This window comes from Sceloporus undulatus, chromosome 2 (genome assembly GCF_019175285.1).
Source record: "Sceloporus undulatus isolate JIND9_A2432 ecotype Alabama chromosome 2, SceUnd_v1.1, whole genome shotgun sequence".
Taxonomy (NCBI): domain Eukaryota; kingdom Metazoa; phylum Chordata; class Lepidosauria; order Squamata; family Phrynosomatidae; genus Sceloporus; species Sceloporus undulatus.
In genome coordinates this window covers 157038025-157061861 of record NC_056523.1, presented here as the reverse complement: position 1 = coordinate 157061861, position 23837 = coordinate 157038025, and the positions used below count along the sequence as shown (strand labels likewise).

The 23837-nt window shown below is 39.8% G+C and overlaps 1 protein-coding gene across 3 annotated transcripts in view; it reads right to left on the bottom strand.

The window, feature by feature from the left end:
• The window catches only part of PITPNC1 (phosphatidylinositol transfer protein cytoplasmic 1), a 177431-nt gene that overhangs the window by 27310 nt on the left and 126284 nt on the right, over positions 1-23837 (bottom strand). For all 3 annotated transcript variants that reach the window (XM_042454823.1, XM_042454825.1, XM_042454826.1), the window contains exon 6: positions 9988-10083. In XM_042454823.1, coding sequence (XP_042310757.1) covers positions 9988-10083 — 96 coding nt within the window. The remainder of the gene's footprint in view (positions 1-9987; positions 10084-23837) is intronic.

The window sequence follows — 23837 nt, the reverse complement described above, 5'->3', positions numbered from 1 at the left end:
CTGCAGAAATAATCCAGTTTCACACCACTTTAACTGCCATGGCTCAATCCTATGGAATTCTGGGAATTGCACTACAACTCAAAACTACAAATCCCAGAATTTCATAGCACTGAGCCATGACAGTTAAAGTGGTGTCAAACTGGATTGTTTCTGCAGTGCAGATGCAGCCCTTGTGAAGTTTAGGCTTTACTCTGGTCTTACAATTAATTTTTTTTTATGGATTCTGAATTCAAAGTATATAAATTGAGATTTACTTTGGGGAAAATATCTCAGCTGTGATTTTTGGTAAAGACTGTATACCCAGATCACATTCCAAAAGTAACATAATGAGTAGAAATGAATTTACTCAATTAAGTGAATGAATACCATTTTAGTTACTTTTCAAATTTACTTTTAAAGAGCATTTGTAGATATTTTGACAATCATTCTGAATTTTTCAAGTTTTAAGCCTTCTCAGTCATAAGGCTTTCCCCCAAAATAATTAAAATATATATATAGCAACACAAGTTACTCTTTTAACATTATAATGACTAACAGTAAAGTATTATTGAACAACAGGAAGAAAGAACTTTTCAAAAATAACTTTCTATGCAACTTTTCTATGGCTGCATGCACACTGCAGAGATAATCCTGTTTGTCATTACTTTAATTGCCATGGCTCAATGCTATGGAATTCTGGCAATCGTAGTTTGCTTCACACTGGTGCCACAACAATCTATGATTCCCAGAATTCCATAGCATTGAGCCATGACAGTTAAAGTGGTGTCAACCATATTATTTCTGCAGTGTGGATGCCCTTTTTGCCATGTTTAATTTCTATTTGAAATGTGTTTAAAATGTATCTGCCTGTGGACTAAGATAGAAATATGTTTTTAATTAATAGGTTTGACCCTTTCACAAAGTAGTCCCCTAAAATACAGCCTTGGAGAATAATTGCCAGGATTATTACAGTGGATTACACATTTTTTAATTTTATATTTCAGGTACATATTTTCAGTGGTGGTACTAGATATTTATTTGCAGTTTTCCATTTTCCAAATAAGTGCACATTTCAATCATAATCATTTTAAATCAAAAGATCTTTTATGTAGCTGAAAAATATCTTTATGTAAATCAGGCTGAAAATGGCCACAATTCCTCTCTCCCTTAAAAACAATAATTACATTTGCTTTCATTCCCCCCCTCCCCTTTGGATCCAACAGCAAATCAAGTCTGGGGCAGCAGTATTTCTGCCCTGTTAGCACCGAATACTGAAAATGCTATTTTTAAAACATTCTGTACTCGGCAGTACAATGTACTGAAAACATGGTGCAATTTGTGTGATTTGCTAGCAAAATTATTCCGTCAAAATGAGTTTAACATGTAAATTATATTTGACAGAAGCACAGAGGGGAGGAGAGAGACATTCTAAACCAAGTGATTAAAATAGGTTCTTAATAGCAGAATGATTATGTGCTGAACCAGACAGATCTTGGCTGCAGCCCTGTGACTGATAAGCATGAGTGAGTCCCCATTTCTTTCATCAAGTATTTGTGATGATCTGGAAAGAGCACAAAATCCATTTTTAATTTTAAAAATAAATATTTCTTATTAAAAAGTAAATTTACATTTGGCCTGAAGATTGAGGAATATAAAACAGCACAGCATCTAGAACATACTTCCATAAGGCCAAAGGGAGTTTAGATTTAGTTTATCAACAGTATGCACTCATACACACACACTATGACACTCTCCACAGTCTTTTTGGAAAGTGAAGGGGGTTTCTGTCCCAGTTTGTAATGTGGCAGATGGGGGTGGGAGGTTTGTGGATTGGTTAGCAACATATTTTTGGATCCTGGACCCTGACTTTACTTCCAGCTCTATGTTGATCAACATTTCAATTTAACAATGTTTGATAAAACTCTGTTTCCCAGTTGAATCTTAATATTAGCTACTGTATCCTTGGGGCAAAATTTATAATGAGATATTGGACTGGATAAATATAATTCTATTACTGTACCTGTATAAGATTTATTCTTTTTAGTTGCAACTTAGTACTTAGTACATCATTAGACTCCACTATAACTGGTGACAGTGGTTCTTTGTCTGGTACCAACTCTCTACGTTCTGTCTGCAGAATGTGAACTAATTGGACCTGGTGTGGTGACAACATAACCTCTTAACTGTCTGATCATGCTTGATATCATGCTTTCTTGTGTCTTTTTCAGTTTTCTATCTAGAGGCTTCCATTTCAATATAATATCCTGGTGTCAACAGAACATCAGGGTGTGTCCCGGATTGAAATATCTAGTCGGTACCAAGGATATATTTGAGTGATGGCAGGATTGGAAGCAGGTCGTTTGGAATGGCTTCACAGTTTGCCAGCAAGAATGCCTGAATTCTGTAAGAAACTCTTTACAGCCAGCTAGACCAATGATGCCAGGTTGATTGAGGTGGAGGAGATCCAAAGTCCAAGTCAGTGGTCTTATCAATGACCATTAGGGCTTGCTAATACAAGAACACCTTGAGTCTAACTTGACACTTGTTGCTAGCACAGTACTAAGTACTGTACTCTACTGTACATAGTAGTAAGTGATGTGTCCATTGCATTTATCTTAACCCACTGCAGTTTGGATTAAGGCCTAACTGTGAGATGTTATTGGCTTTGGTAGCCCTTATAATGTGTTTCTTTGTGACAGGGATGAGAAAGGACAACCCAGTTGCTGCTGCCTGGTCTCTCCTTTGATAGGATCAAGTACAATCTCCTCCTGGCCAGTCTCTTTTAGAGTTGGCATGGTAGGCAACTGCATTATTTCAGTTATTTTTTTACTTTTCTTCCAGACAATAGCACTGGGTATGACATAGGCCAATGTTCTGGCAGCTATATGTTGTGCCATCTCGTATATCATGGTATTTGACCATGATATGGATCAGTTAGGAGTTGTGATTAGGAAATCTGGATAGGAGTTATCTGCTGCATGCCTGTCTTTCTGTCTCTCTTAAAGTAGAGGTGGGAATAGGGTTGCCATAATTCTCTACTAAAAACTGGGACAAAATGTAGGACAAAATTTAGGCCAAAATATAGGACAGTTATAGGATAAAGTTTAGCCCAAAATGTAGGACATTTAAGGTCCTCTATTTGGGACCTCTTGCAGGGAAGCACCTGCAAGAGCCCAGCATATGAGTATATATATTTTGTTTAGATACTGTGTTATGACTTCTAATGTATTGAAGAATGGAGAATCTGGGCTTTTTTGGTCAATATCGCCATATTGTCCCTAATGGTTTCCCTAGAAAAAATGTACTTTTTCTTGCTCTTCTGTTTATATATTTTTCATTGTTATTGTTACTTGGTTTATTTCAGGAAGCCTGACCTCTTATATAATACAGTTTCAAAAGCACATAGTTTAGAGGAAAAGTAGAGAAACCCTTTCCTCCTCCTAGATCTGGGCCAGCCAATTATCTTTGTTTGCCTATAAACCTGAGGGCAGATGGTTTGTAGACTGTCCATCTGCACAGAGTGTAGGAAGAAAATTAGGTTTTTCTTTCTGGCAGAGTACAACTAGTTATTTAATCGTCTTGTGAGGTATATTCTACCAGGGGATATTTGACACATGTTGCAAATAAAGACCTTAAAAATGAAGTGAAAAACAAGCTTTTTGAAACTTATTTTGGCTTCTTATCTATCAAGCGTCATTGCTATATTTTGCCACGTCCTAAAATCTTTTTTTGGCAAGAACAGGAGGTGGAGATGGGGTGCCAATTTTATTTTAACTTATAAATTCATATGCTTAATTTACAAACTATTATGCAAACCTAAAGAATCTCCAGTGTCCTGAGCTCAGCTGAAAAAGTTTCCCCATTACTGTCTGGGAACAACAGGATGGGAAGAGAATTATGGGAGGTTATAATAACACCTCCAACCCATAGCTAGACTAATCACATTGCAGCTACTGCCCACACTGCCAGGTAAGTCTGCTGGGCCCACCCATGTCGATTAACACACTTTGCCAATAGCTTACACTTTCCTGAAACTTCTAGCCAGTCTTGTTTGAGCCTGAGAAAAAACAGGCACTTTCTTATGCAGAAAGCATCGGAACAGCAGCAGTTGGAATCTATTATAACACAGCTATATTTCACATATAAAAGAGAAAGGGAAAAAAGTAAATGAAATTTCATGAGTTGTTTTGCTGATCCTGGCCTCTCTCCATTCTGTAAGTGTTCCATCGCTCACATTCGTATCCCTGGTCACTGAGTTGAAACTGGGATTATGATATCGGATAGAGAATTGCTATACTAAAAAATAGAAGTGACAGATGACAGAAAGCAGTTGGGGCCCAGATAACAAGGAAAAGATAATCCTTCTGTGTTTCCTTTGGATGGGAATTAAATTTGGGAATGGGAATTCTCAATTCTGATATTGTCTAGAACCAGGAAGGCAGGATCTGTAGGAATCTGCAGAAATAGGAAATCCTTATGAACCCTGCCTGTCTCTCTGTTATCCTTGAGCAATCTCCTTTTTGTATTCTTGAGTAGACATTCTGATTATGTGGCAAAAGAAAGAGAAAAATGTGTGTCCTTAGCTTGCACAAGATCACTACACAGGCATTTGAACCCACAATCTGCATTTAAGCAACAACCACAATCTACACATATGGACTTTATCACATGGTGAACATTGGGGGTTTAAACAGTGATTATCCCATGAAAATTGCACGATTGCAATTAAGATTTTCACAGGATGTCGCGATTAAACAGCCATTATCCTGGGAATAACCAGGCAATAAACAGAAACAAATCATTCATGGGGGGATCGTGATTTGTTGGTGTTTATTGCTTGGTTTTTCCCAGGATAGCTTTTTAATTGCAATGTGTGTGAAAATCTTAATCACAATTGTGCGATTTTCACAGGATAATCACTGTTAAACCCCCCAATTTTCCTCTTTATTTTAACTAAATATAGAAGAGATCAAGAATTTTTTTTTTGCACATGACACAAGAATAAAGGGGTTGAACTCAATATCTGTGAAAGTGAGACTTAATAAAATGATACATTCCCCCCACCCCACTTAATAAACAGTGAAGCTGGATGATGAAAACTATTATTGCAAAATGTACTTGGGACAAGGGTTTAAACAAGCAGTAACAAGTTTAACTTTATAATTTAAAACCTTATTGAGAAAGAAAGAAAAGCGAGAAATAAAACCTTGAAGGTTCCAAACAAAACATCTATTAATCGGGAGGATTGTATTTCTAATGTTTTTTAAGGTCTGAATCCAATAGCTCATCCCAATTTTATTAAAATCAATGAGTCAATTGCTGAATGAAAGGTCAATATTTATGTAAATGCTACTGATTCCATGGGACTACTCTAATTGGGAATAGCCATTAGATTTAGGCAATACATTTTTATACTAGCATTATTGGTTTTGGATATGGGGCCAAGTTAATTATCAGAGGTGTGAATGTATGTATCTTCAAGTTGCATGCCAACTTATGGTGACCACATTCATTTTATAAGGGTTTCTTAGGCAAGGAATATTCTGAGGCGGTTCTGCCAACTCCTTCCTCTGAAATATAGCCTACAGTACTGGATATTCATTGCCAGTTTCTAATCCAAGTACTAACCAGGGCTTACCATGCTTAGCTTTCAAGTTCAGATGGGATCTGGTTCCTTTAGGTTCTTTAGGCCAAATGTTACAGCTAGATAACTTTGACTGCATCGATCACGGAAAGCTATGGAAGCTATGGAATGCTCTTAATGAAATTAGAGTACAGTACCTAGGGGCCTTTTCCATCTCGGCCCCTGGGATCTGGAACACCCTTCCCAATGAGCTCCGCTCCACCACCTCCCTGGATCTCTTTAAAAAGAGACTTAAGACCTTCTTGTTTCAGCAAGCCTTCCTAGATGCTCTTTGATATCATGTGACTCCCCCCTATATGTACTGTATTATCGACTGCACTCAGCTAGCTTGGATTTGATGTAATGGTTTTAATTTGTATAATTTTAATGTTTTTATTGAAGTTTTATTTATGTATTGCAGTTTTTAGTCTGTATTTTGTATTTTGTTATTGCAATTTCTATCTGTACACCGCTTTGATCACTGTGGAAAAGCGGTTTATAAATAAAACTTATTATTATTATTATTAGTACCACTACTGTATAGTATAACCGGCTTATTTCATATATAATAATATTAGAGTTAAAAAAAAAATCTTCTTTGAGGCCTGTTTGGGCCAAGGAGACAGAGGAGTTTAAAAACAAGGAAAACCAAAACAAGTCTGATGCTGAGTGGCTGAGAGAAAGCATGTGGCATTTCTTGCTACTACACATATTAGCCAGAAGCTGCCTTTGTAGCTACACCAAACTGTAGAGTTTCCATGTTGTGCCACCACATTCTCGAAACAACTATTGCTTTCCAGAACTCTCTGGGAATGGTTCTCTGAAACTGCAGTTTAAGAAACAGTCCCTTCCAAATTTCTACGTTAACTTATAAACAGATTTTCCAGAACTATCAACTATGAAAGTACTGATGCCTTTTGAAATGGTATACTTGAGGAAAATATTATTCTCTGCTCTTGTTTATCTTAAAAGTAAGTATAGAGACCATTTGAAAAAATGTAGAATCAAAACTCACATACAATTAATTACTATCAACAAGTAATATTAGACTATGGTTCGATGTTGATGCGTTGTTGTTGTTATTATTATTTTGCATGGGTTGATTCCAATAAAAGTATTATAAAAGTATCTGCATTTACTTATTTCTCCCTTCTTTCCAAATTTGAAGCCCCTTGGGCAATTTTATTATTATTATTTTAAATAAATATTTGATCCACTTTACAGTTTTAAATCTTGAGTGGTCCACAGCAATAAAAGATATTTGCTAAGGACCACTGCATAAAATGGTTAAACTACCATTTTGTCAGTTCTAGAAGAATGGCAGCTGTTAGGCAGAAATTGTGCTTCTGTACTCAAATAAATATTAACAATGGCATAATTCTTCTGCTGTCTAATAGTATATGATATATCTAGCAACTTTGCTCATGATGTAGAACAAATAAACCTTGATTGACTTCATCTCAAATATATTTGTTGTTGTTTTTTTTTGGCTACAAAATTAATCTTGTCAACATGAAATTTAATTGTATATAATTAGAAATACGTAATTAGAGGTTATAATTAGAAAAGAAATGTGTTAAAATATCACCCTTATATTGCTAACATATTGCTTTGGACATTAAAAGAAAATATGCAACTTAATCTGATATAAAAACACACCCAAAGCTTGGCAAGCTTAATTAAATGTACATTCCCTGTAGCTACCATTCTTATGGAAAAAGAGAAGTACTGGGTGAAGTTGAGATAATAAGCTGCTGAGTCATTTCCCCAGGTGATGTATAACATTGGCTCAAGTGCATAACAAGTGTGTTCCTCCACAGAACGTAACGAACAGCCTGTCACTGCCACTGAGTTGCAAAGAACTGTTGTATGCTACATAACTGTTGTAATGGTTTTCGTCCCTGGAATAATAATTTCCTGCACACTTCAAATGTTTCCATTTATTACCTATGCAAACATATCCCCGGACTGGCAGTTAACTGCTCCTATATAACCAGCTTGGTTATTATTAGTATGTTTAGCTTCCATTTCTGAACTTGACTGAATCATATAGTCTCTGGTGTTATGTTTTCAGACAAGGATTGGTTGACTCTGAATCTGATGCAATATTGTGTTAGTTTCAGTACTGCAATAAGCAGAGGATGTTTTCCCTTTCCTGTGTCTATGTTCTTGTTGCTCACGTAAATGTGGCTGCTATTTGTTCTTAGGCAAGATGGTGTACACTATGTGAATCTGTGCAAGTGGAAAATAAATGTAGAATGTGATACTGGGGGCAGAAAGCAGCTTTCTCCAAAATCTCTGCCTGTATCCTTTCAACAGCAAGTTTCTACACATCCTTGTTTTCAGAGACAGGCCTGAAACTGTTTGGGCAACAGCAGATAAAGCCGTGCATACCAAAGAGATGGTTGCCTAAGATTTCCAAGTGGACAGACATGTAGTTTCATGTCTCCCTGACTGGCCTGCAGCATCAGGTGTAGTGCAGGATATTAGCCCTTTGTTGCTGTTAAAAGTATGATTTAGTTACTATTCAGGCAAACTGCATATCCTCTTTTCACAGTTGAAAACGGGAACACATGTGGCTGAGCAACATCAGAGTGTGACAAGAGTTATTAATTAGGAAGAACACACAAGCTAGGGGGGTTGCAGCAGTTTGCTTTTGCCTGACTATGCTGGGAAGGAGGAGATTCTGCCCCCTTTTCTCCTCTTCCCCTGCTGAATTAACTGAGTGCAAACTACTTTTGCACTTTAAACTCAGTTTGCAGCACCTGGAGTAAGCTGAATAGAAAGGGAGGAAGTGGTAGAAGAGGAGAAAAACTGGAACATTTTAAAAGTAGCTGAAAAATTGGGTTGGTAGAAGAATAATATTGGGACTGCCCTTGACTAACTGGGACAGCAGAGGAGTATGGGACTAAGGAGGAGGCACTGTTATGTCTTGGGCCAGTTCTGCTGAAAAGCTGTTGCCCTTCCCATTGCTGAGGTTTAGTTATGCTGCGTGTGGCTATACTTCCTAAGCCTGCAGACCACAGCTGCAGGGGTGGGTAGTGTCAGGATCCTTAGACTGTTTTCCTTTCGTTCTTAGCCTTGCTTTAGCACCCTGTATGCCTCTCAACAACATGTCACATTGCATCCTGTCACAGAGTCAATGGAATGGTTTCTTCCATGGCTTTCAGAACCCATTTCAGAATTTCAAAAATCCCACGTGAATGATATTTTAGTAGCTATAGAGTTGGTCATAAAAAGATTCATATTAGCAATGATTTTAAAAAATGAATATTGATGACAATTTGGTTGTTATGTTTTGTTCAGCAAACACAAAGACTGCTGCATGTAAAATACTAAGAGCACTACTGTTTTGAATTTTCTTAGCCAAAGACCTTGTGAGTTTGTAAGACAAGTTACCATTCTGGATTTTGACACGCACACATATAGACAATATATCTCTTGACAAGAGAGTTGGAAACATACCAAAGGAAGATAAAGAGATTACAGAAAAGTTAAATGGTTTGCCTGCTTTCACTGCAGAAGATGTAAAACAGACACCTGGGCCTGAAAATACCTTTTCAGGAAAGAGCTTGGGAAACAGAGGCAAATAGTAGTGATGAGTGTTTATGTTCTAGACCTTATTGACTAATGGAAATCACTGAATCTAGATGCTACCTATATGAGAGTCCTTTGAAAAGAAGATTCAGAAATGAAACTGGAGCTCTAAAAGGATACAGGAGGCCCAGGAAATAATAAGCCTAGTCACTTGATTGTTCTAGGTAAATTGTAAGATAGCGTTATTAAATATCTCAGCAGCTTTCAGTACCACCAACCATGTTATCCATTGGACTGCTTATCTTAAATGGATGTTAGAGATGTTGCATGGCGTTGGTTCTGCTCCCTCTCAGATTGTCATTATTGGTACTGGGGGATTATTGGCAATTATACCACAGCAACATTTCCTGACCTGGCACCTTCTGGATATGTTTGGGATGGAATTTCTATCTTCCACAGCAACTAACCACATGGGAGTGTAGTGATAATAGAATAGAATAATTTAAAAATGCCATTGGTATTAAAAATGCCTTTATACAAATGTATTGCAGCTACACTCAGTAAACGGCATAATGTTTTGATCAACAGACATCAAGATAAACAACTAAGAAAAGAGCTGGAACAAGTGAAGAAAAGTTAACAACTTCTAAGGTTTTTTTAGGTTAGGAAAAAAGGGATGCATGGTTGAGGTTTATCAAATTATGTTTGGTATAGAGAAAGTAGACAGATGACCATTTTTCTCTCTGAGTCACAATACTAAAGCCTAGGCTTGGCTATTAAGTAAATTCATGAATTTGAATGATGGGGCATGATGCCAATTTACAGCATCCAAAAGTTTTTTTACTTACCTCTGATTCTTTGTAATAACGCTCAGGAATTTCATCACAGGCAATATCAATAAAGCAGACTTCTCTGTCAAGATCTTTGGCTTCATTATCAAATATCTGCAAGATTAGAAACAAATGCTTTAATGTTCTGATGGGCAGGAAAAACAGAAATTCTGTGAATTGTTATGAAAGGCAACAACTTTTAAGGATCAAAATACTGCTTCCAAAAGCAGCAGAGTATGTTCTTGGCAGTATCTCCAAGTTGTAGGCTGGCTGGATGCACATTGTGCAGATGCAAACAATAACTTCAGAATGTGGAGCAAAATTATGGAAACATTTTATTTTGTGTCCTTGGCAAGTTTTCCAGTATTTGTTCTTGCATGGCTCAGCCAAAAAATAAAAAAGTGGTGTAAGCAGTGAAGCCTAAAAATCTCAGAAGGGAAATAGCCATTTCTTCCCACCATAGCTCTTTTTCTGGTTACCCTTGTGCTACATACCATCATTGCATAAACAGAAATCTGTGTTTTTCAATAGTTGGCACATAGCACACTTCCCTGAGTCATTAGAGGTTCCCAGAGTAGCACTTCTCAGGATAGGGTTCCTTTGGAAGACAGGACACTGGATACTTAAGATGTCCTTGCAGCATTTATGTGTGTGTATAAGAAAAGAAAAAAGCAGAGACTAAATAGAAGCAAAAAGGTGCTCCTCCAAAGAACAGGAATTTCATCACAGGCAATATCAGTAAAGCAGACTTCTCTGTCAAGATCTTTAACTTCATTATCAAATATCTTGGGCCGAGCCACATCTACCTCACATCAGATACCCAGAAAGGCCCTGTACCACATAGACTGCATCTGCATCTTCACTGCAGAAATAATGCAGTTTGGCACTGCTTTAACTGTCATGGCTCAATGCTATGGAATCCTGGGATTTGTAGCTTTGCAAAATATTTAGTCTTCTCTGTCAGACAGCTCTGGTGCCACAACAAACTACAAATCCCAGGATTCCACAGCATTGAGCCCTGGCAGTTAAACCAGTGACAAACTGCATTATATCTGCTGTGCAGATGCAGTCAAAGTTGCCTTCAGTCATCTCTTCTTTCCCTTCCTTTTCTGAACAACTTTCTACTTTTCTCCCACCTGCCCACAAATCTGTAGCTTCCTACCTTTCACTCAGGTACATGGTATTACCTTCCCCAAGCTCTCATTTATCCACAAGGGACAAATTCCCAACTATCTCTAACCCATTAGCCTCCATCAATTAACCATTATGGATTATTAATTAACAGGCATTAGATGTTATGTTCATTGCATGAAGGCAGATTATCTTCATCAAGCTAAGCACATAATGGTTGTTTTTTGGGTGAAACAGTGGTGGTGGGAGAATAATTATTAGTCCAAAGGGATTTTGAAAGCACCCAAGCAGCTTCTCTCTCCTCCAAAAGCCACTGCCATGGCAGGAGGTGAAGGGGAGCTCCATTAGAGGTGTCTCCCCCCCCCACCAATTTGTCCTTGTCTTCCGCTGGAAGGAAGGAGTTAACCCTTTGCTATCTGTAGCATTTTTCTTTGTGTATGGAATTCCAGAAAAAAACAACCACCAGGTGCATGTGCTTTACAGACTATAGCAAAGCATTTGGCTGCAAATATTATAATCTAAGGAGATTAGTGCACAGCTGGCCGGGTGCAGCCCAGGTGACTTCCAACTAAAATCCGAGCTCAGCTGGCCTCTTTTCAAAACCGGGAAGCTCCCGGCTTTGCAAATTGGTTGTCTGAGCCCAGATTCTAGCCGGAAGTTACCTGGGCTGCATCTGGCCAGTGTTGGCAGCAGCAAAATGCATGCAATGATATCAGGTTACATCCCGAATTAGAATTGAATTTGATAGCGGTAAATTGCTTTTTTTAGCTGTGCGCTAATCTCCTGAGACTTGAAACAACTACTAAGGAAGGTCAAGGAAGAAAGTGCAAAGGCAGGCTTTCTGCTGAACATAAAGAAAACAAAAATAATGACCATGGAGAATCTACATAAATTCAACCTAGATAATGAGGAAATTGAATTAGTTAAAGATTTCCCTTATCTTGGATCAAACATTGATCAGAAAGGTGCCTACAGCCAAGAAATAAAAAGAAGGCTAGTAAAGGGAAGGGCAGCTATGAAAGAACTAGAAAAGATTCTAAAGTGTAAAGATACACAACTGAACAATAACGTTAGAATTGTTCAAACCAAAGTATTCTCCATCACCATGTGAGAGCTTGACAGTGAAGAAGGTCTATAAAAGGAAAATCAACTCATTTGAGAAGTGGTTATGGAGAAGAGTGATGAGGATACCGTGGACAGCCAAAAAGACAAACAAATGGATCTCCCTGGCATTGTGTGATTGTTTATCCGATTGTTATCTGATATTTGATTTGATATTTGATTTTAATTTATTTTAAATATTTTATCTAATTCTATCTTGTATTATCTATTGTTTTATATGTATTTTGTAGAATGTACGCCATTGGCAGGTTTCATTTTTATTAATTTTATTGTTTGTATGTACAGCGCTGTGTAAATCTAATAATAAACACTCTTAACTTTAATTTATGTGTGTTTCATTCTTGTACCATATCACAGATGGAGGTTGAATCCCTTTAGGTTTAATCAGCCTTGGAGGCCTGCTGTGACAGGACATTTTTAGTTTGATTAATCTGTGCCGTATTTTACTACCTTTCAAATTGTTTTCTGACTGTACTTTTTGGGGTGGGGAGAGTAAGGGAGTTATGATGTATGACCATTTTGGTCTTCTTTCTGGACTACCCATCTCTTTTATGAAAGGGTAGTCCCTGAGATAGACATAAATAAGATACAAAATAAATGAGACAGATTTATTGCAAGTGGAAAATAAGGAGCCATTAACATTACAAGATTGATTTCTTTTCAGAACTAATTTTCCTATGCTTCTTCTAGCCAAATACCCTGAAATGCTCTTAGAGTCTGCAGGGGAGATAATTTGATTGGTTTTGCAATCACGCTGAGGATATTTTAAAAAGGGTTTGTTTGTTTTTTAAAAGAAGATTAAAGCCCATGGGAGAAAAAAAAAGCCATAAGGTTCCCAATCTGTGGCTCTCCATTGGCAAAGAACAAGAAGCAAATGGCAAGAACATTTTGTGTTCTTAACAATGCTGGAATTGTAAAAAGGGCTAATAAATATTATGATACCAAAGAGAAATTAGGGAGACTTTGAGGTGGTGTTTTTTTCTTCAAGGAATGTAAAATGTATATGACGAAACCAAGGATTTTCAAGAAAGAGTAAGGGCTTCTTCTGCAAGCAACTAAGAATGGAAAGCATACATTTTAATCCTTTGTTAAAATGTACTTACTTACTTATGATATTTACAAAGTTCAATATATTTGCCTAACATTAATAAAAAAACAGCTGGTACACAAATAAATATGACGGGCTAGATCCAAACTTGCCCTTCAATGAATGCTTCAGAAGTCTTGCATAGTCTCCACACAGAAAACAAGGGAAATGCTAATTTTTGCAGATTACATCATTTCCCAGTCCCAGCACCATTTCCCACACTGTTCTGGAGGATCCTCTAATACAGAGCAGCTTTTCTTGAGAGGCAAAATGGGCTGCAGATGGCCTCTGGCAACACAGGCCTTCCCACTTCATCTATTTGAGTATTTCAGTGAAGCAAGTTCAAGTGATTCATGATTGTACAAGGACAGATAAAAAAGAAACAAATGCTACCATCATAGCTCTAACTACTTATGTGATGTGCAACAGTTTATGCTTCTCATTTCCTTCAGTTTCTCTGAAATCAAGTATGTATGATGGTACTTGAGAGCTTCTGTAGATTCTACGTTATCATTTAGAAAAGTGCAATTTCTTATGGAATAGAACAAGCTGGGCAAGGAGCCTAGATCTTTGAATTATCGTCAGATCCAGGTGAAGAAACATCAGCTAAAGTTAGAGATGTGTGCTTTAAGGAGGCGTGATCATTCATCCGTACGTTATATTCCTCTCTGCATCAGTGGTGTCTGCTTTGTTGCTTTCTTTCAAACAGTTGCTGCAGCGCTGCATAAGATGACAAACTAAGCATTTTCTTACAGGCTTGCAATATTTATCTTGAGTATGCCTAGTTCTCAAGACAGCATATAGTTCTATGGATGTTTGTTGCTGGTGTGTGCCTTCAAGTAATTTCTGACTTATGGTGATCCTAAGGCAAATCTATCATAGGGTTTTCTGGGGCTGAGAATGGCTGAGTGGGGATGTAAACCTGATCTCCAGACTCGTCATCCAGTGGGTTCTCCTGGATGTTTACATGAAAGTAAGTCTCACCATGTTCAGCAGGGCTAATTCTTAACTAAATGTTTTTAGAGTTACAGCCCAATTTCGGTCTTTTTAGAGTTGCAGCCTACAATCTTTCATCAGAGCATTCAGCATAAACTCCATTACACCAAGAGAATGTAAGATGTACTTCTGCCACCAAAAACAGCAGCAAAGCATGAAAGGGGGACCCAAACTTTTATTTTTTGGTTATTTTTATTCACATTATACACAGAAAAGCTTGAAACTCAATAACAATTAGCATCACCATGTTCTTAAGAAGGGCCAGTGTCACCAGAATCAAGCTTTTAATATATGTTAAAATATAATGGAATGACAGAGGAGAAAAATAGCTTATCTGTGCTAATGGGGAAAACATTTAGAATCTAGTCAAGACATGAATGTTCTCATCAGCAAACTGCAAATGAGATTGAATTATTCAATCTAATAATTACTCTTTTTGCTGGACTAATAAACGATTTGAGATAGCTTCTCTAAAGACTCTCTTTATATTTGCAATTCTGATTAAATGTTCCCAGAGCTGCACAGTAGTGTATCTTTGCTAGTCTTCTATGGGAGTAGTTTCCAACCAAGTCCATCTGGAGCCCCACAGCCTGGGCTAGCAGGAGGAAGACAAGTAAACACTGAAGTTTGTATTGGCTGTTCTTGTGACTAGAAGAATTTTGTTCACTTTTTTCTGGGCCTACACAGTTCCTTCACTGTGAATTAGGGGGAGAACTATAATTTATTTATTAATTAAAATTAAACTGACTTAAAAAGTATGCTCCAAAAATATATTTGATGAAGAAATGTAGGGTGTTTTTTGTGGGTTTTTCAGTCTATGTGGCCATGTTCTGGAAGAATGTACTTGGCATCTTCAGAGGTTAGTGCCATGGAAGTGAGTGGGATATATATACTGTGTGACCCTTGGTTGGAAGGAAATGATTTACATGCCAACCTGTGTGTTGGTCTGCTGTTGAATGGCATGTCCCTATGTGCATATAATATAATAATAATAATAATAAATTTTATTTATATCCCGCCCTTCCATGGGTATGATCAGGGCGGCGTACAAAATATAAAAGACATTACAATACAAGTTAAAATCCAATAATCAGTTAAAAACATTACTACAAAACAGGAACAGGAAAACAATAAAATAGAAAAATCACATGGCAGGGGCAGAAGAAAATAAGAATTAAACATCAATCCAGGGTCAAAAGAGGAAGGAGGGGAAAAGGGGCAGGAAAATAAATGAACAAATTAAGGTGGGAAGGCCAGACGGAATAGGTATGTTTTTAGCTGTTTTTTAAAAACAGCTAATGAGGCGGCGGAGCGAAGCTCTGCAGGGAGCTTATTCCAGAGGGGAGGGGCAGCAGTAGTAAAAGCCCTCTGTGAGGTCCGCACATGATTGGACCTAGGGATCTCCAACAGTTTAGTCCCGGAAGTTCTGAGTGTGCGAGGCGGATTATATGGGGAGAGGCGGTCCTCCAAGTACCCTGGGCCCAAGCCATTTAGGGCTTTATAGGTCAAAACCAACACCTTGTATTGAGCTCGGAAGCAAATAGGCAGCCAGTGAAGATCTTTTAGAATAGGTGTTACATGGTCTGACCTGGAACTACCAGCGACCAATCTGGCTGCCATATTCTGCACCAATTGCAGCTTCCGGGTTTGGTACAAGGGTTGCCCCATGTAGAGCGCGTTGCAGAAATCCAGTCGAGAGGTTACCAAAGCATGTACAACAGTTTCTAGGTCCTTTCGGTCCAGGTAGGGACGCAGCTGGCGTATCAGCCGAAGCTGATAACAAGCACTCCTGACCGTCGCATCCACCTGAGAAGTCAACTGGAGCGACAAGTCAAGGAGCACTCCCAAGCTGCGCACCGAGTCCTTCAGGGGGAGCGTGACCCCGTTCAGGACCGGGCGACAGATCTCACCACCAGAAACCAGGGAGCCTATCACCAGTACTTCCGTTTTCCCTGGATTCACACTGAGTTTGTTCTCCCTCATCCAGCCCATTACCGACGCCAAGCAGGCATCTAGAGGAGAGATGCCATCCTTAGTTACTGCATCAGTCGGAGACATAGAGAAAATTATCTGGGTGTCATCAGCGTACTGATAACACCGCGCCCCATGTCTCCGGATGATCTCTCCCAGCGGCTTCATGTAAATGTTGAATAGCATAGGGGACAAGATCGCTCCCTGAGGAACACCAGATGTCAGGGCCCTCCTATCGGAGCGACAGTCCCCCAGCTCCACCATCTGGGACCTGCCCGAGAGGTAGGAACGGAACCACTGCAAGGCAGTGCCCCCAATTCCCAACTCCCTCAGGCGTCCCAGAAGGATACCGTGGTCAATGGTATCGAAGGCCGCTGAGATGTCCAAAAGCACTAACAGAGACACGCTCCCCCTGTCCATGCCCAGACGGAGATCATCAACTAAGGCGACCATGGCAGTCTCAACTCCATAGCCCGCCCGGAAGCCGGTTTGAAATGGGTCCAGAAAATCGGTGTCGTCCAAGATCGACTGAAGCTGGAAGGCGACAGCTCTCTCGATCACCTTCCCCAAAAAAGGTAGCAGCGAGATGGGTCTATAATTATTATGAAGCAGGGGGTCTAAGGAGGGCTTCTTTAGCAGGGGTTTAACCACTGCTAGTTTTAATTTGGATGGAAACTGACCCTCACTTAGAGATGTATTGATTATGTGATGCAACATTAGTCGCACCACATCACCCCCCTGAGCTGTCAACCATGAGGGACAGGGATCAAGAGAGCAAGTCGTCCTCCTAACACTTCGGAGGATCTTGTCCACTTCATCGGTACTAACAAACTCAAAGTGATCCAGTATAACAGGGACCACGGACGCTTCGGACATCTCTACTATAGGATCTGCACAAAAACTGGCGTCAAGATCAGCCCTTACCCGAGAGATTTTATCCGCAAAGAAGTTATTAAAATCGTCGCAGCAGGCTTTAGATGGCTCCAAAATAGGGCTTAGGGTGGGAGGGAGCCGAGTTAGCTCCCTCACCACCCTGAACAGCTCTGCCGGACGCGACTCTGCGGACGCAATACGTGCAGCATAGAAGGAATTCTTTGCTGCACGTATTGCCACTCCGTAAGCTTTCAAATGAGAGCGAAGGAGTGTCCTGTCGGACAAGTGCTGATGTCTTCGCCATTTGTGCTCTAGTCGTTGCACGACCCGCTTCCTTGCCCTGAGATCTTCTGTATACCAGGGATGTTTGTTGGAAGCAGGCCGGAAAGGACGCTTGGGAGCGATACTGTGTATAGCCCTAGAGAGATTAGTATCCCAGATGTCGGTAAGGGCATCAACAGAATCGCCGTCAGAGCCAGTCGTATACCCCTCTAGGGCTTCTTGGAACCTTATGGGTTCCATCAGCCTTCGAGGGTTGACCATCCTAATAGGTCTGCCACCCCCGGGAGGGTTAATGGTAGGAGCCTTGATTCTAGCCTCAACCAGGAAATGATCCGTCCATGACAAGGGAGAGACATTAGAGATCTCTACCCACGGAGCCTCCATGTCCGTACTGAAGATCACATCAAGAGTATTACCAGCACAATGTGTTGGCCCTGAGACTAATTGGGACAGGCCCATGGCTGTCATGGTAGTCATGAACTCCCGAGCTGCACCAGTTAGAATACCATTGGCCTCGAAAGGGATGTTGAGGTCCCCCAGGACAAGAAGCCTAGGGGACTCCAGCACCAGTTCCGAGACCAACTGTGTCAGCTCGGCCAGGGAATCTGTTAGCGCACGGGGTGGCCGGTAGACCAACAGAATCCCTAGACTGTCTCTGGCCTTCAGGGACAGGTAAATACATTCGATGTGATCTGTTTTCCGGACTGGGATCCTGGTTAAAGAAAGAGTGTTTTTATGGACCAAGGCAACACCGCCCCCCCGCCCACCTAACCTGATCTGGTCTTTAACTGAGAACCCGGCTGGAAGGGCCTGGGCCCACACTGCCTCACTCTCAGGCCCCAGCCAGGTCTCAGTAATGCACGCCAGGTCACAGTTTTTATCCTGCAAAAGATCATACACGATGTGGGTCTTATTTTTTATAGACCTGGCGTTGCATAGGAGCAGTAACAGGGTTTGTGGTACGACTGGGCTGACCCACAGGCCTTTTTGGTTAGGAAAGTGGAAGGAAGGAGAAATAGGTATCACACATCGATCTCCCCTTCCATTTAAACACCTATCCACAGTCCTACCGCCATACCTCCCCTTGCCTCGCACAACCTCAATCGGGGCTCCCATTACAAATGCATCCGCCACCACAGCTGGCCTCCCACATCCCATTCCCACCCCCAAATCCAGTAACAACAAAAAAACCCCGCAAAAACAAAGGAAGACAACAGAAGGTGTCATTCCTAAAAACACAAACTTATCCAAAAAAGTACCCCAAATTAGAAAAGACCCAGCTCAAACCATAAGCAATATGGTGAGCAGATAGAATCCTGTTCCTCCTGAAGAAGGAACGCCGATATTGCGCCAGGAAAGAGGAGGAAAACAAAACAAAACAAAACAAAAAACCCTCAACTCCTCCCTCCCTTCAGCGCTGCGGGCGGCCAAGAGTCCTCCTGACGCGGTGCGGGGGCGCGCCCAGCTGGTCTGTGGCGGCGTCCTCAGGTAAGGGGCCGGTGGGCCGGCTTTTAAGAGAGAGCCGCTCCCACCGACTCAACTCCTCCCTCCCTTCAGCGCTGCGGGCGGCCAAGAGTCCTCCTGACGCGGCGCGGGGGCGCGCCCAGCTGGTCTGTGGCGGCGTCCTCAGGTAAGGGGCCGGCGGGCCGGCTTTTAAGAGAGAGCCGCTCCCACCGACTCAACTCCTCCCTCCCTTCAGCGCTGCGGGCGGCCAAGAGTCCTCCTGACGCAGCGCGGGGGCTCTCTCTGTAACCTGTATAGAAAATGGGCAAAATCGTGCCGCTTTTTACTTTTAAGAATCTCCTGAAAGTAAAAAGCGGTGCGATTTTGTGACTTTTTGGATGGGTTAATGTTGCGTTAATGCTCAATTAGCCCAACACTGTCTTAAAATAATCCCTTTTGTGAGATATTCCCTGATTTAAACCCCATTTATCCATGGGATTTGGGCACTTCCCTCTTATTATAAGGTCCTGAGAAACCAGGGTTTAAATAATTACTCAGCTATGGAAACCCATTGGGTAACCTTGGGTAAGTCACCCTCTCTCAGCCTTAGATAAAAGCAGTGGCTAATCTCCTTCAAGAAACCCTATTACTGGCATCTTATAATAAATAAAAAAGAAATAAAACTTATATTAGAATTTGGGAAACTTCACGTTTCCCACAAATAAATACTTCCCAGAAGGTTAGTTCTTGGCATCAAGACCTTTTAAGTTAAAACATGCTGGTAGTCTTCATCTCAACCTTTTACCTTTGGTGCCATGCACCACTGGAATGTGGCTCCCAGGAACATTTCTGAAACTGAATTTGGTCCTTGGGCTGAAAGAGGTCTCCCACCATTGGTATATAAAAATGAGTTTTGTAACAAAATGTTGCACCATGGAATGCTTTTTTAAGGACAGGAGCCAGATATTCCCTCTCTTCATAAGGTTCTTATTTTCTTTAACAGGCAGAGAGAAGGATGATATTCTTTAGCTACTGAGCATCCTCAGTCCACACTGGTCTGTTTGGGATTTATTCCAGTGTAGATTCTGCTTCCCCTCAAAGCTTTCTTGCACACATGCAATCACTGGGGCATCTCCAAGCCTGCTGACACCTTCTTCTTGTGTATGGACAGAAACATTTTTGCCACATACAGACTAGCACTTAAGAAAATTAGTTTGCTCATACTGTGCATGAATATTAATAAACTAAAAACTCTGTTTTAGTCAATAAATACTTGGAATTCTATTTGACAGTGCCATCAGTTTAAGACACTTTGTGGCCTTGGATGAAATATTGCTGCAAATGAGGCTAATCCTAATTCACTTAACAGCCGGTTATGAAACATTCTGTCATGAAGTGGCATAATCCATTTCTATGATCCATTTTAGGGATCCTTCATTTCAAAAGGCAGTATATAAATATTTTTGGAAAAAAAAAACTCCCTTTGGCCCTGTCTGGAACAGGAATGAGCCCCCTCCAAAACATATCAGAAATTGAATCAAGCATTTCTTACTATGTTTTAATTGTGCTTTATATTGTTTTAACTTTGTGTATTTTTAACTGAATTGTTATTTGTCTCTTAACTTTTGTGTGAGTAATTTTTTAAATTAATCAAAATTTCAAAGTTTATCTAAATCAAACCTAACAATAGCACCTGCTGCCTTAGGAAAATACTGCACATGGCTTTTAAACCACGATTGTTATTGTGTGCCTTCAAGTCATTTCCAACTCACGGCAACCCCATGGGGTTTACTTGACAAGATTTGTTCAGAGGAGGATTGCCATTGCTTTTCCCTGAAGCTGAGAGCATGTGACTTGCTCAGAGTCATCCAATGGGCTTCAAGGCCCAGCTGGGAATCAAACCCTGGTCTCCAGACTCCTAGTACAATGCTCAAACCATTATACCATCCTGGCTACTCGATTACACCTGGAAAAAAGGAGTTTTGGTGATACTCATCACACAATGATGCCACACGCGTGCTTAAAGATGTATTTATAGTGTAATGAGGATATAACATTATTGGTGTTGTTGCTTCATGCCTTCAAGTCATATAATAACCTATAATGGGTATTTCTTGGCAAGATTTGCTCAGAGGGAGTTTGTCATTGCCTTCCTTTTAGGTTGAGAGTGTGTGACAAGTGACATCACATAGTGGGCTTCCATGGCAAAACAAGGATTTAAGCCCTAGTCTCCCAGAGTCCTTTTTCTGCTCTCAAATTACTACACCATACTGGCTTTCTGAAATAATATTTAATTTACTAGAATTAAGGAGTTACTCTTGACATTTCTATTAAGGACTTCAGGGAGACTCTTTTTTTGGTCTATAATAGAGATTTGTAGGTTGTCTTTCCTTCATTTGAGCAGTCCCAGGATGAACATGCTTCTCTCATATATGAGAAAGAAAGAAAAAAAAAAAGGGGGGGGGTGCTACCTCAGCGTACAAGTCTCTTTTGAAACTCCTGAGCACCTTAACTCTCTTGAAGTCAGATAAAGTTGGGATGTACTTCTTTGGAAAAGTGGATGGCAGGCGGGCAGGGAGAGGGCAGCTGTGCACTTAATATTTTTTCCTTTTGCTTCTTGGAGTGGACCAGTCCCATCTTTTATAAGGAAGACCAGCAACAGTTCAAGATCAATTGCAAAGGCCTCTAGCAAGGAATAGCAAACATGACAGATTTACTTCTGAAATGAAATAATAGTTTTTGGAACAGGTCTGCTAACAAAACAAATTGAGTGGTCCTTAACACTTTGTACCATATTAGCTTGACAGATGGATTGAAAGTACTGTACCAATCAATGTGTACGATACTTAAAGAAAACATATTGCAGGACTCTCTCTCTCTTTCAGTTGTAAAATCCTGGATTGCTTGTTCAAAATGACATTGCACTGATTTAAAAAATAAAATAAAAATAGCACTCTACATTTGTGAACAGAAGCTTGGACATCCTTTCACTGGGTTTTTAAAGGAGATTTTACAGGGCACATATGTCTTGCCAGAATTTCCACCTCCCATAAAAACAACAACAACCCAAATGCACACTTTTGTCCTTGCTTATCAGTAGCAGTTCCTCTGTAGGAATCAGTAACTGATGATCAGCCATGATTCATTTATGAGGTTGCCTCAGTTCAGCAATGAAATTATCTTTATACTCCTACTGCTTTATCATACCTCTCCTGGCAAGGGGTTGAGAAGCTCATGTCTTGAAAGTACTTCTGCAAGGGTTTCTGCATGCTTATATTATTATACATTTTCATTCCTGTGACCTGTCTCCTATTCATACCATAAGTATAACTTCCCTCTGTTTCCCCAATTGCCTGTCTAAAATCATTCCAACTGCATGTTTTCCCCCAACTGTTTTTATATCTATTTTTACACTAACTCCCCTCCTATTATCTCTGTAATTAGTACAAGACTATACCAGTGTTCTCCTCCAGAAATTTCAATTCAAATGTTAGACTACAGCTCCCAGCATTGAGGACCACTGGCATTGATGGATGAGACAGATGCAAGTTATAGTCCAAAACATTGGGAGGATACCACATTGAGAAAGCTGGACTACACAGAAGCATTGTGGAAGGTACTACTTTGTGAAACAGTTCATAAATTAATGGATACATTAGTATATCCTTAATGGTAGCAGATTGGACTGGATGGCCCTTGAGGTCTCTTCCAACTCTATGATTCTAAAACATATATGACTTGACTGATTCTAAGACATATAAACTGGATCATTATACTACATCTTTTCTTCACGTCTCCCAATTAAGGTAAAGGTAACCATTGTTTAAAACATAACTGCATAGGAAAATCCAAATTACACATAGGAAACACTTGTGTACATGGATTAATTTGAATGCAATCCAAGAATGACTCTTGGCAAGCATTTGGTTCCTGCACTCTCCTCCCCTTTTCCAGTTGATTCTGAGGATTCAGAAGCATGCATAGTTCTAACCAGTTTTTAAACACTGTTTACTGTGTCCTCCACCCCCTAAGTCTTAACCATGGGTAGGTGAAACAATTGAGTATCATAAATTATGGGATAAACCTGTCTTGCTTCAACTAATCATAGCTGAGATTAAATACAATTTGTCTGTGTTTGGATGACAAGGCACACTAAATTTAATCTAAAATAGGACAGCTTCCAAATTCCTCTTTGCTGGAGCTGGTATGGGGAAAGGGTAGTGGTATGCATTATGCTTAAGTGGCCCATCAGATATACTGATACGCATTCACCTGCTTTCATGTTATGTCTCTAGAAAAAAAAAGTTCATAGCATTTGAAAGAGGCAACTGAAGCCAGATAGGATAAATAGAGACACTGAGATCATAGGTGTCACCACCACAGGTTACTGCATCTGTCCTTGGGTTAAGAATTCAATTATCCTATAAATACAATATCATTCCAAATGGTGAGAAAATGCTACAATTAACTGTTCTGCGTATATTTTGAAAATATTGTTTCTGACAAAGTGGGCTTTACTACTTATTTATATTGGGACGTGAATAACATTTTGTCAAAATTACATCACAGATCACAAATTAATTATTTAGCCAGTTTTACAAAGCAGCTCCCCAGTGAGTAACACAATGCTTAAAGGGTTAATAAGAATCAATAACCACTCTATATTAGAAGAAGAAATGCTTTTTAAAATGTTATGTTACCTCACATTTGCTCAGACCACTGTCAGAAACTGTTGACTAATGGAGAGATGCTTTCTTCTTAAACCTGACCCCATTATGAAAGGCTCCCTCAGTAAACTTTTGCGTTCATCCTAATTGTACAACACCACCCAGATAACTATCCTAATGGAATTGCCTGTTAAGCATCCCTCATATGTGCTTTTCTGTTAATGCATATCCTAAGCCTGGGTGAACATTTTATTGTTTTGTAGATTTAATATTTTTTTGTGGAAATGAAATAAACA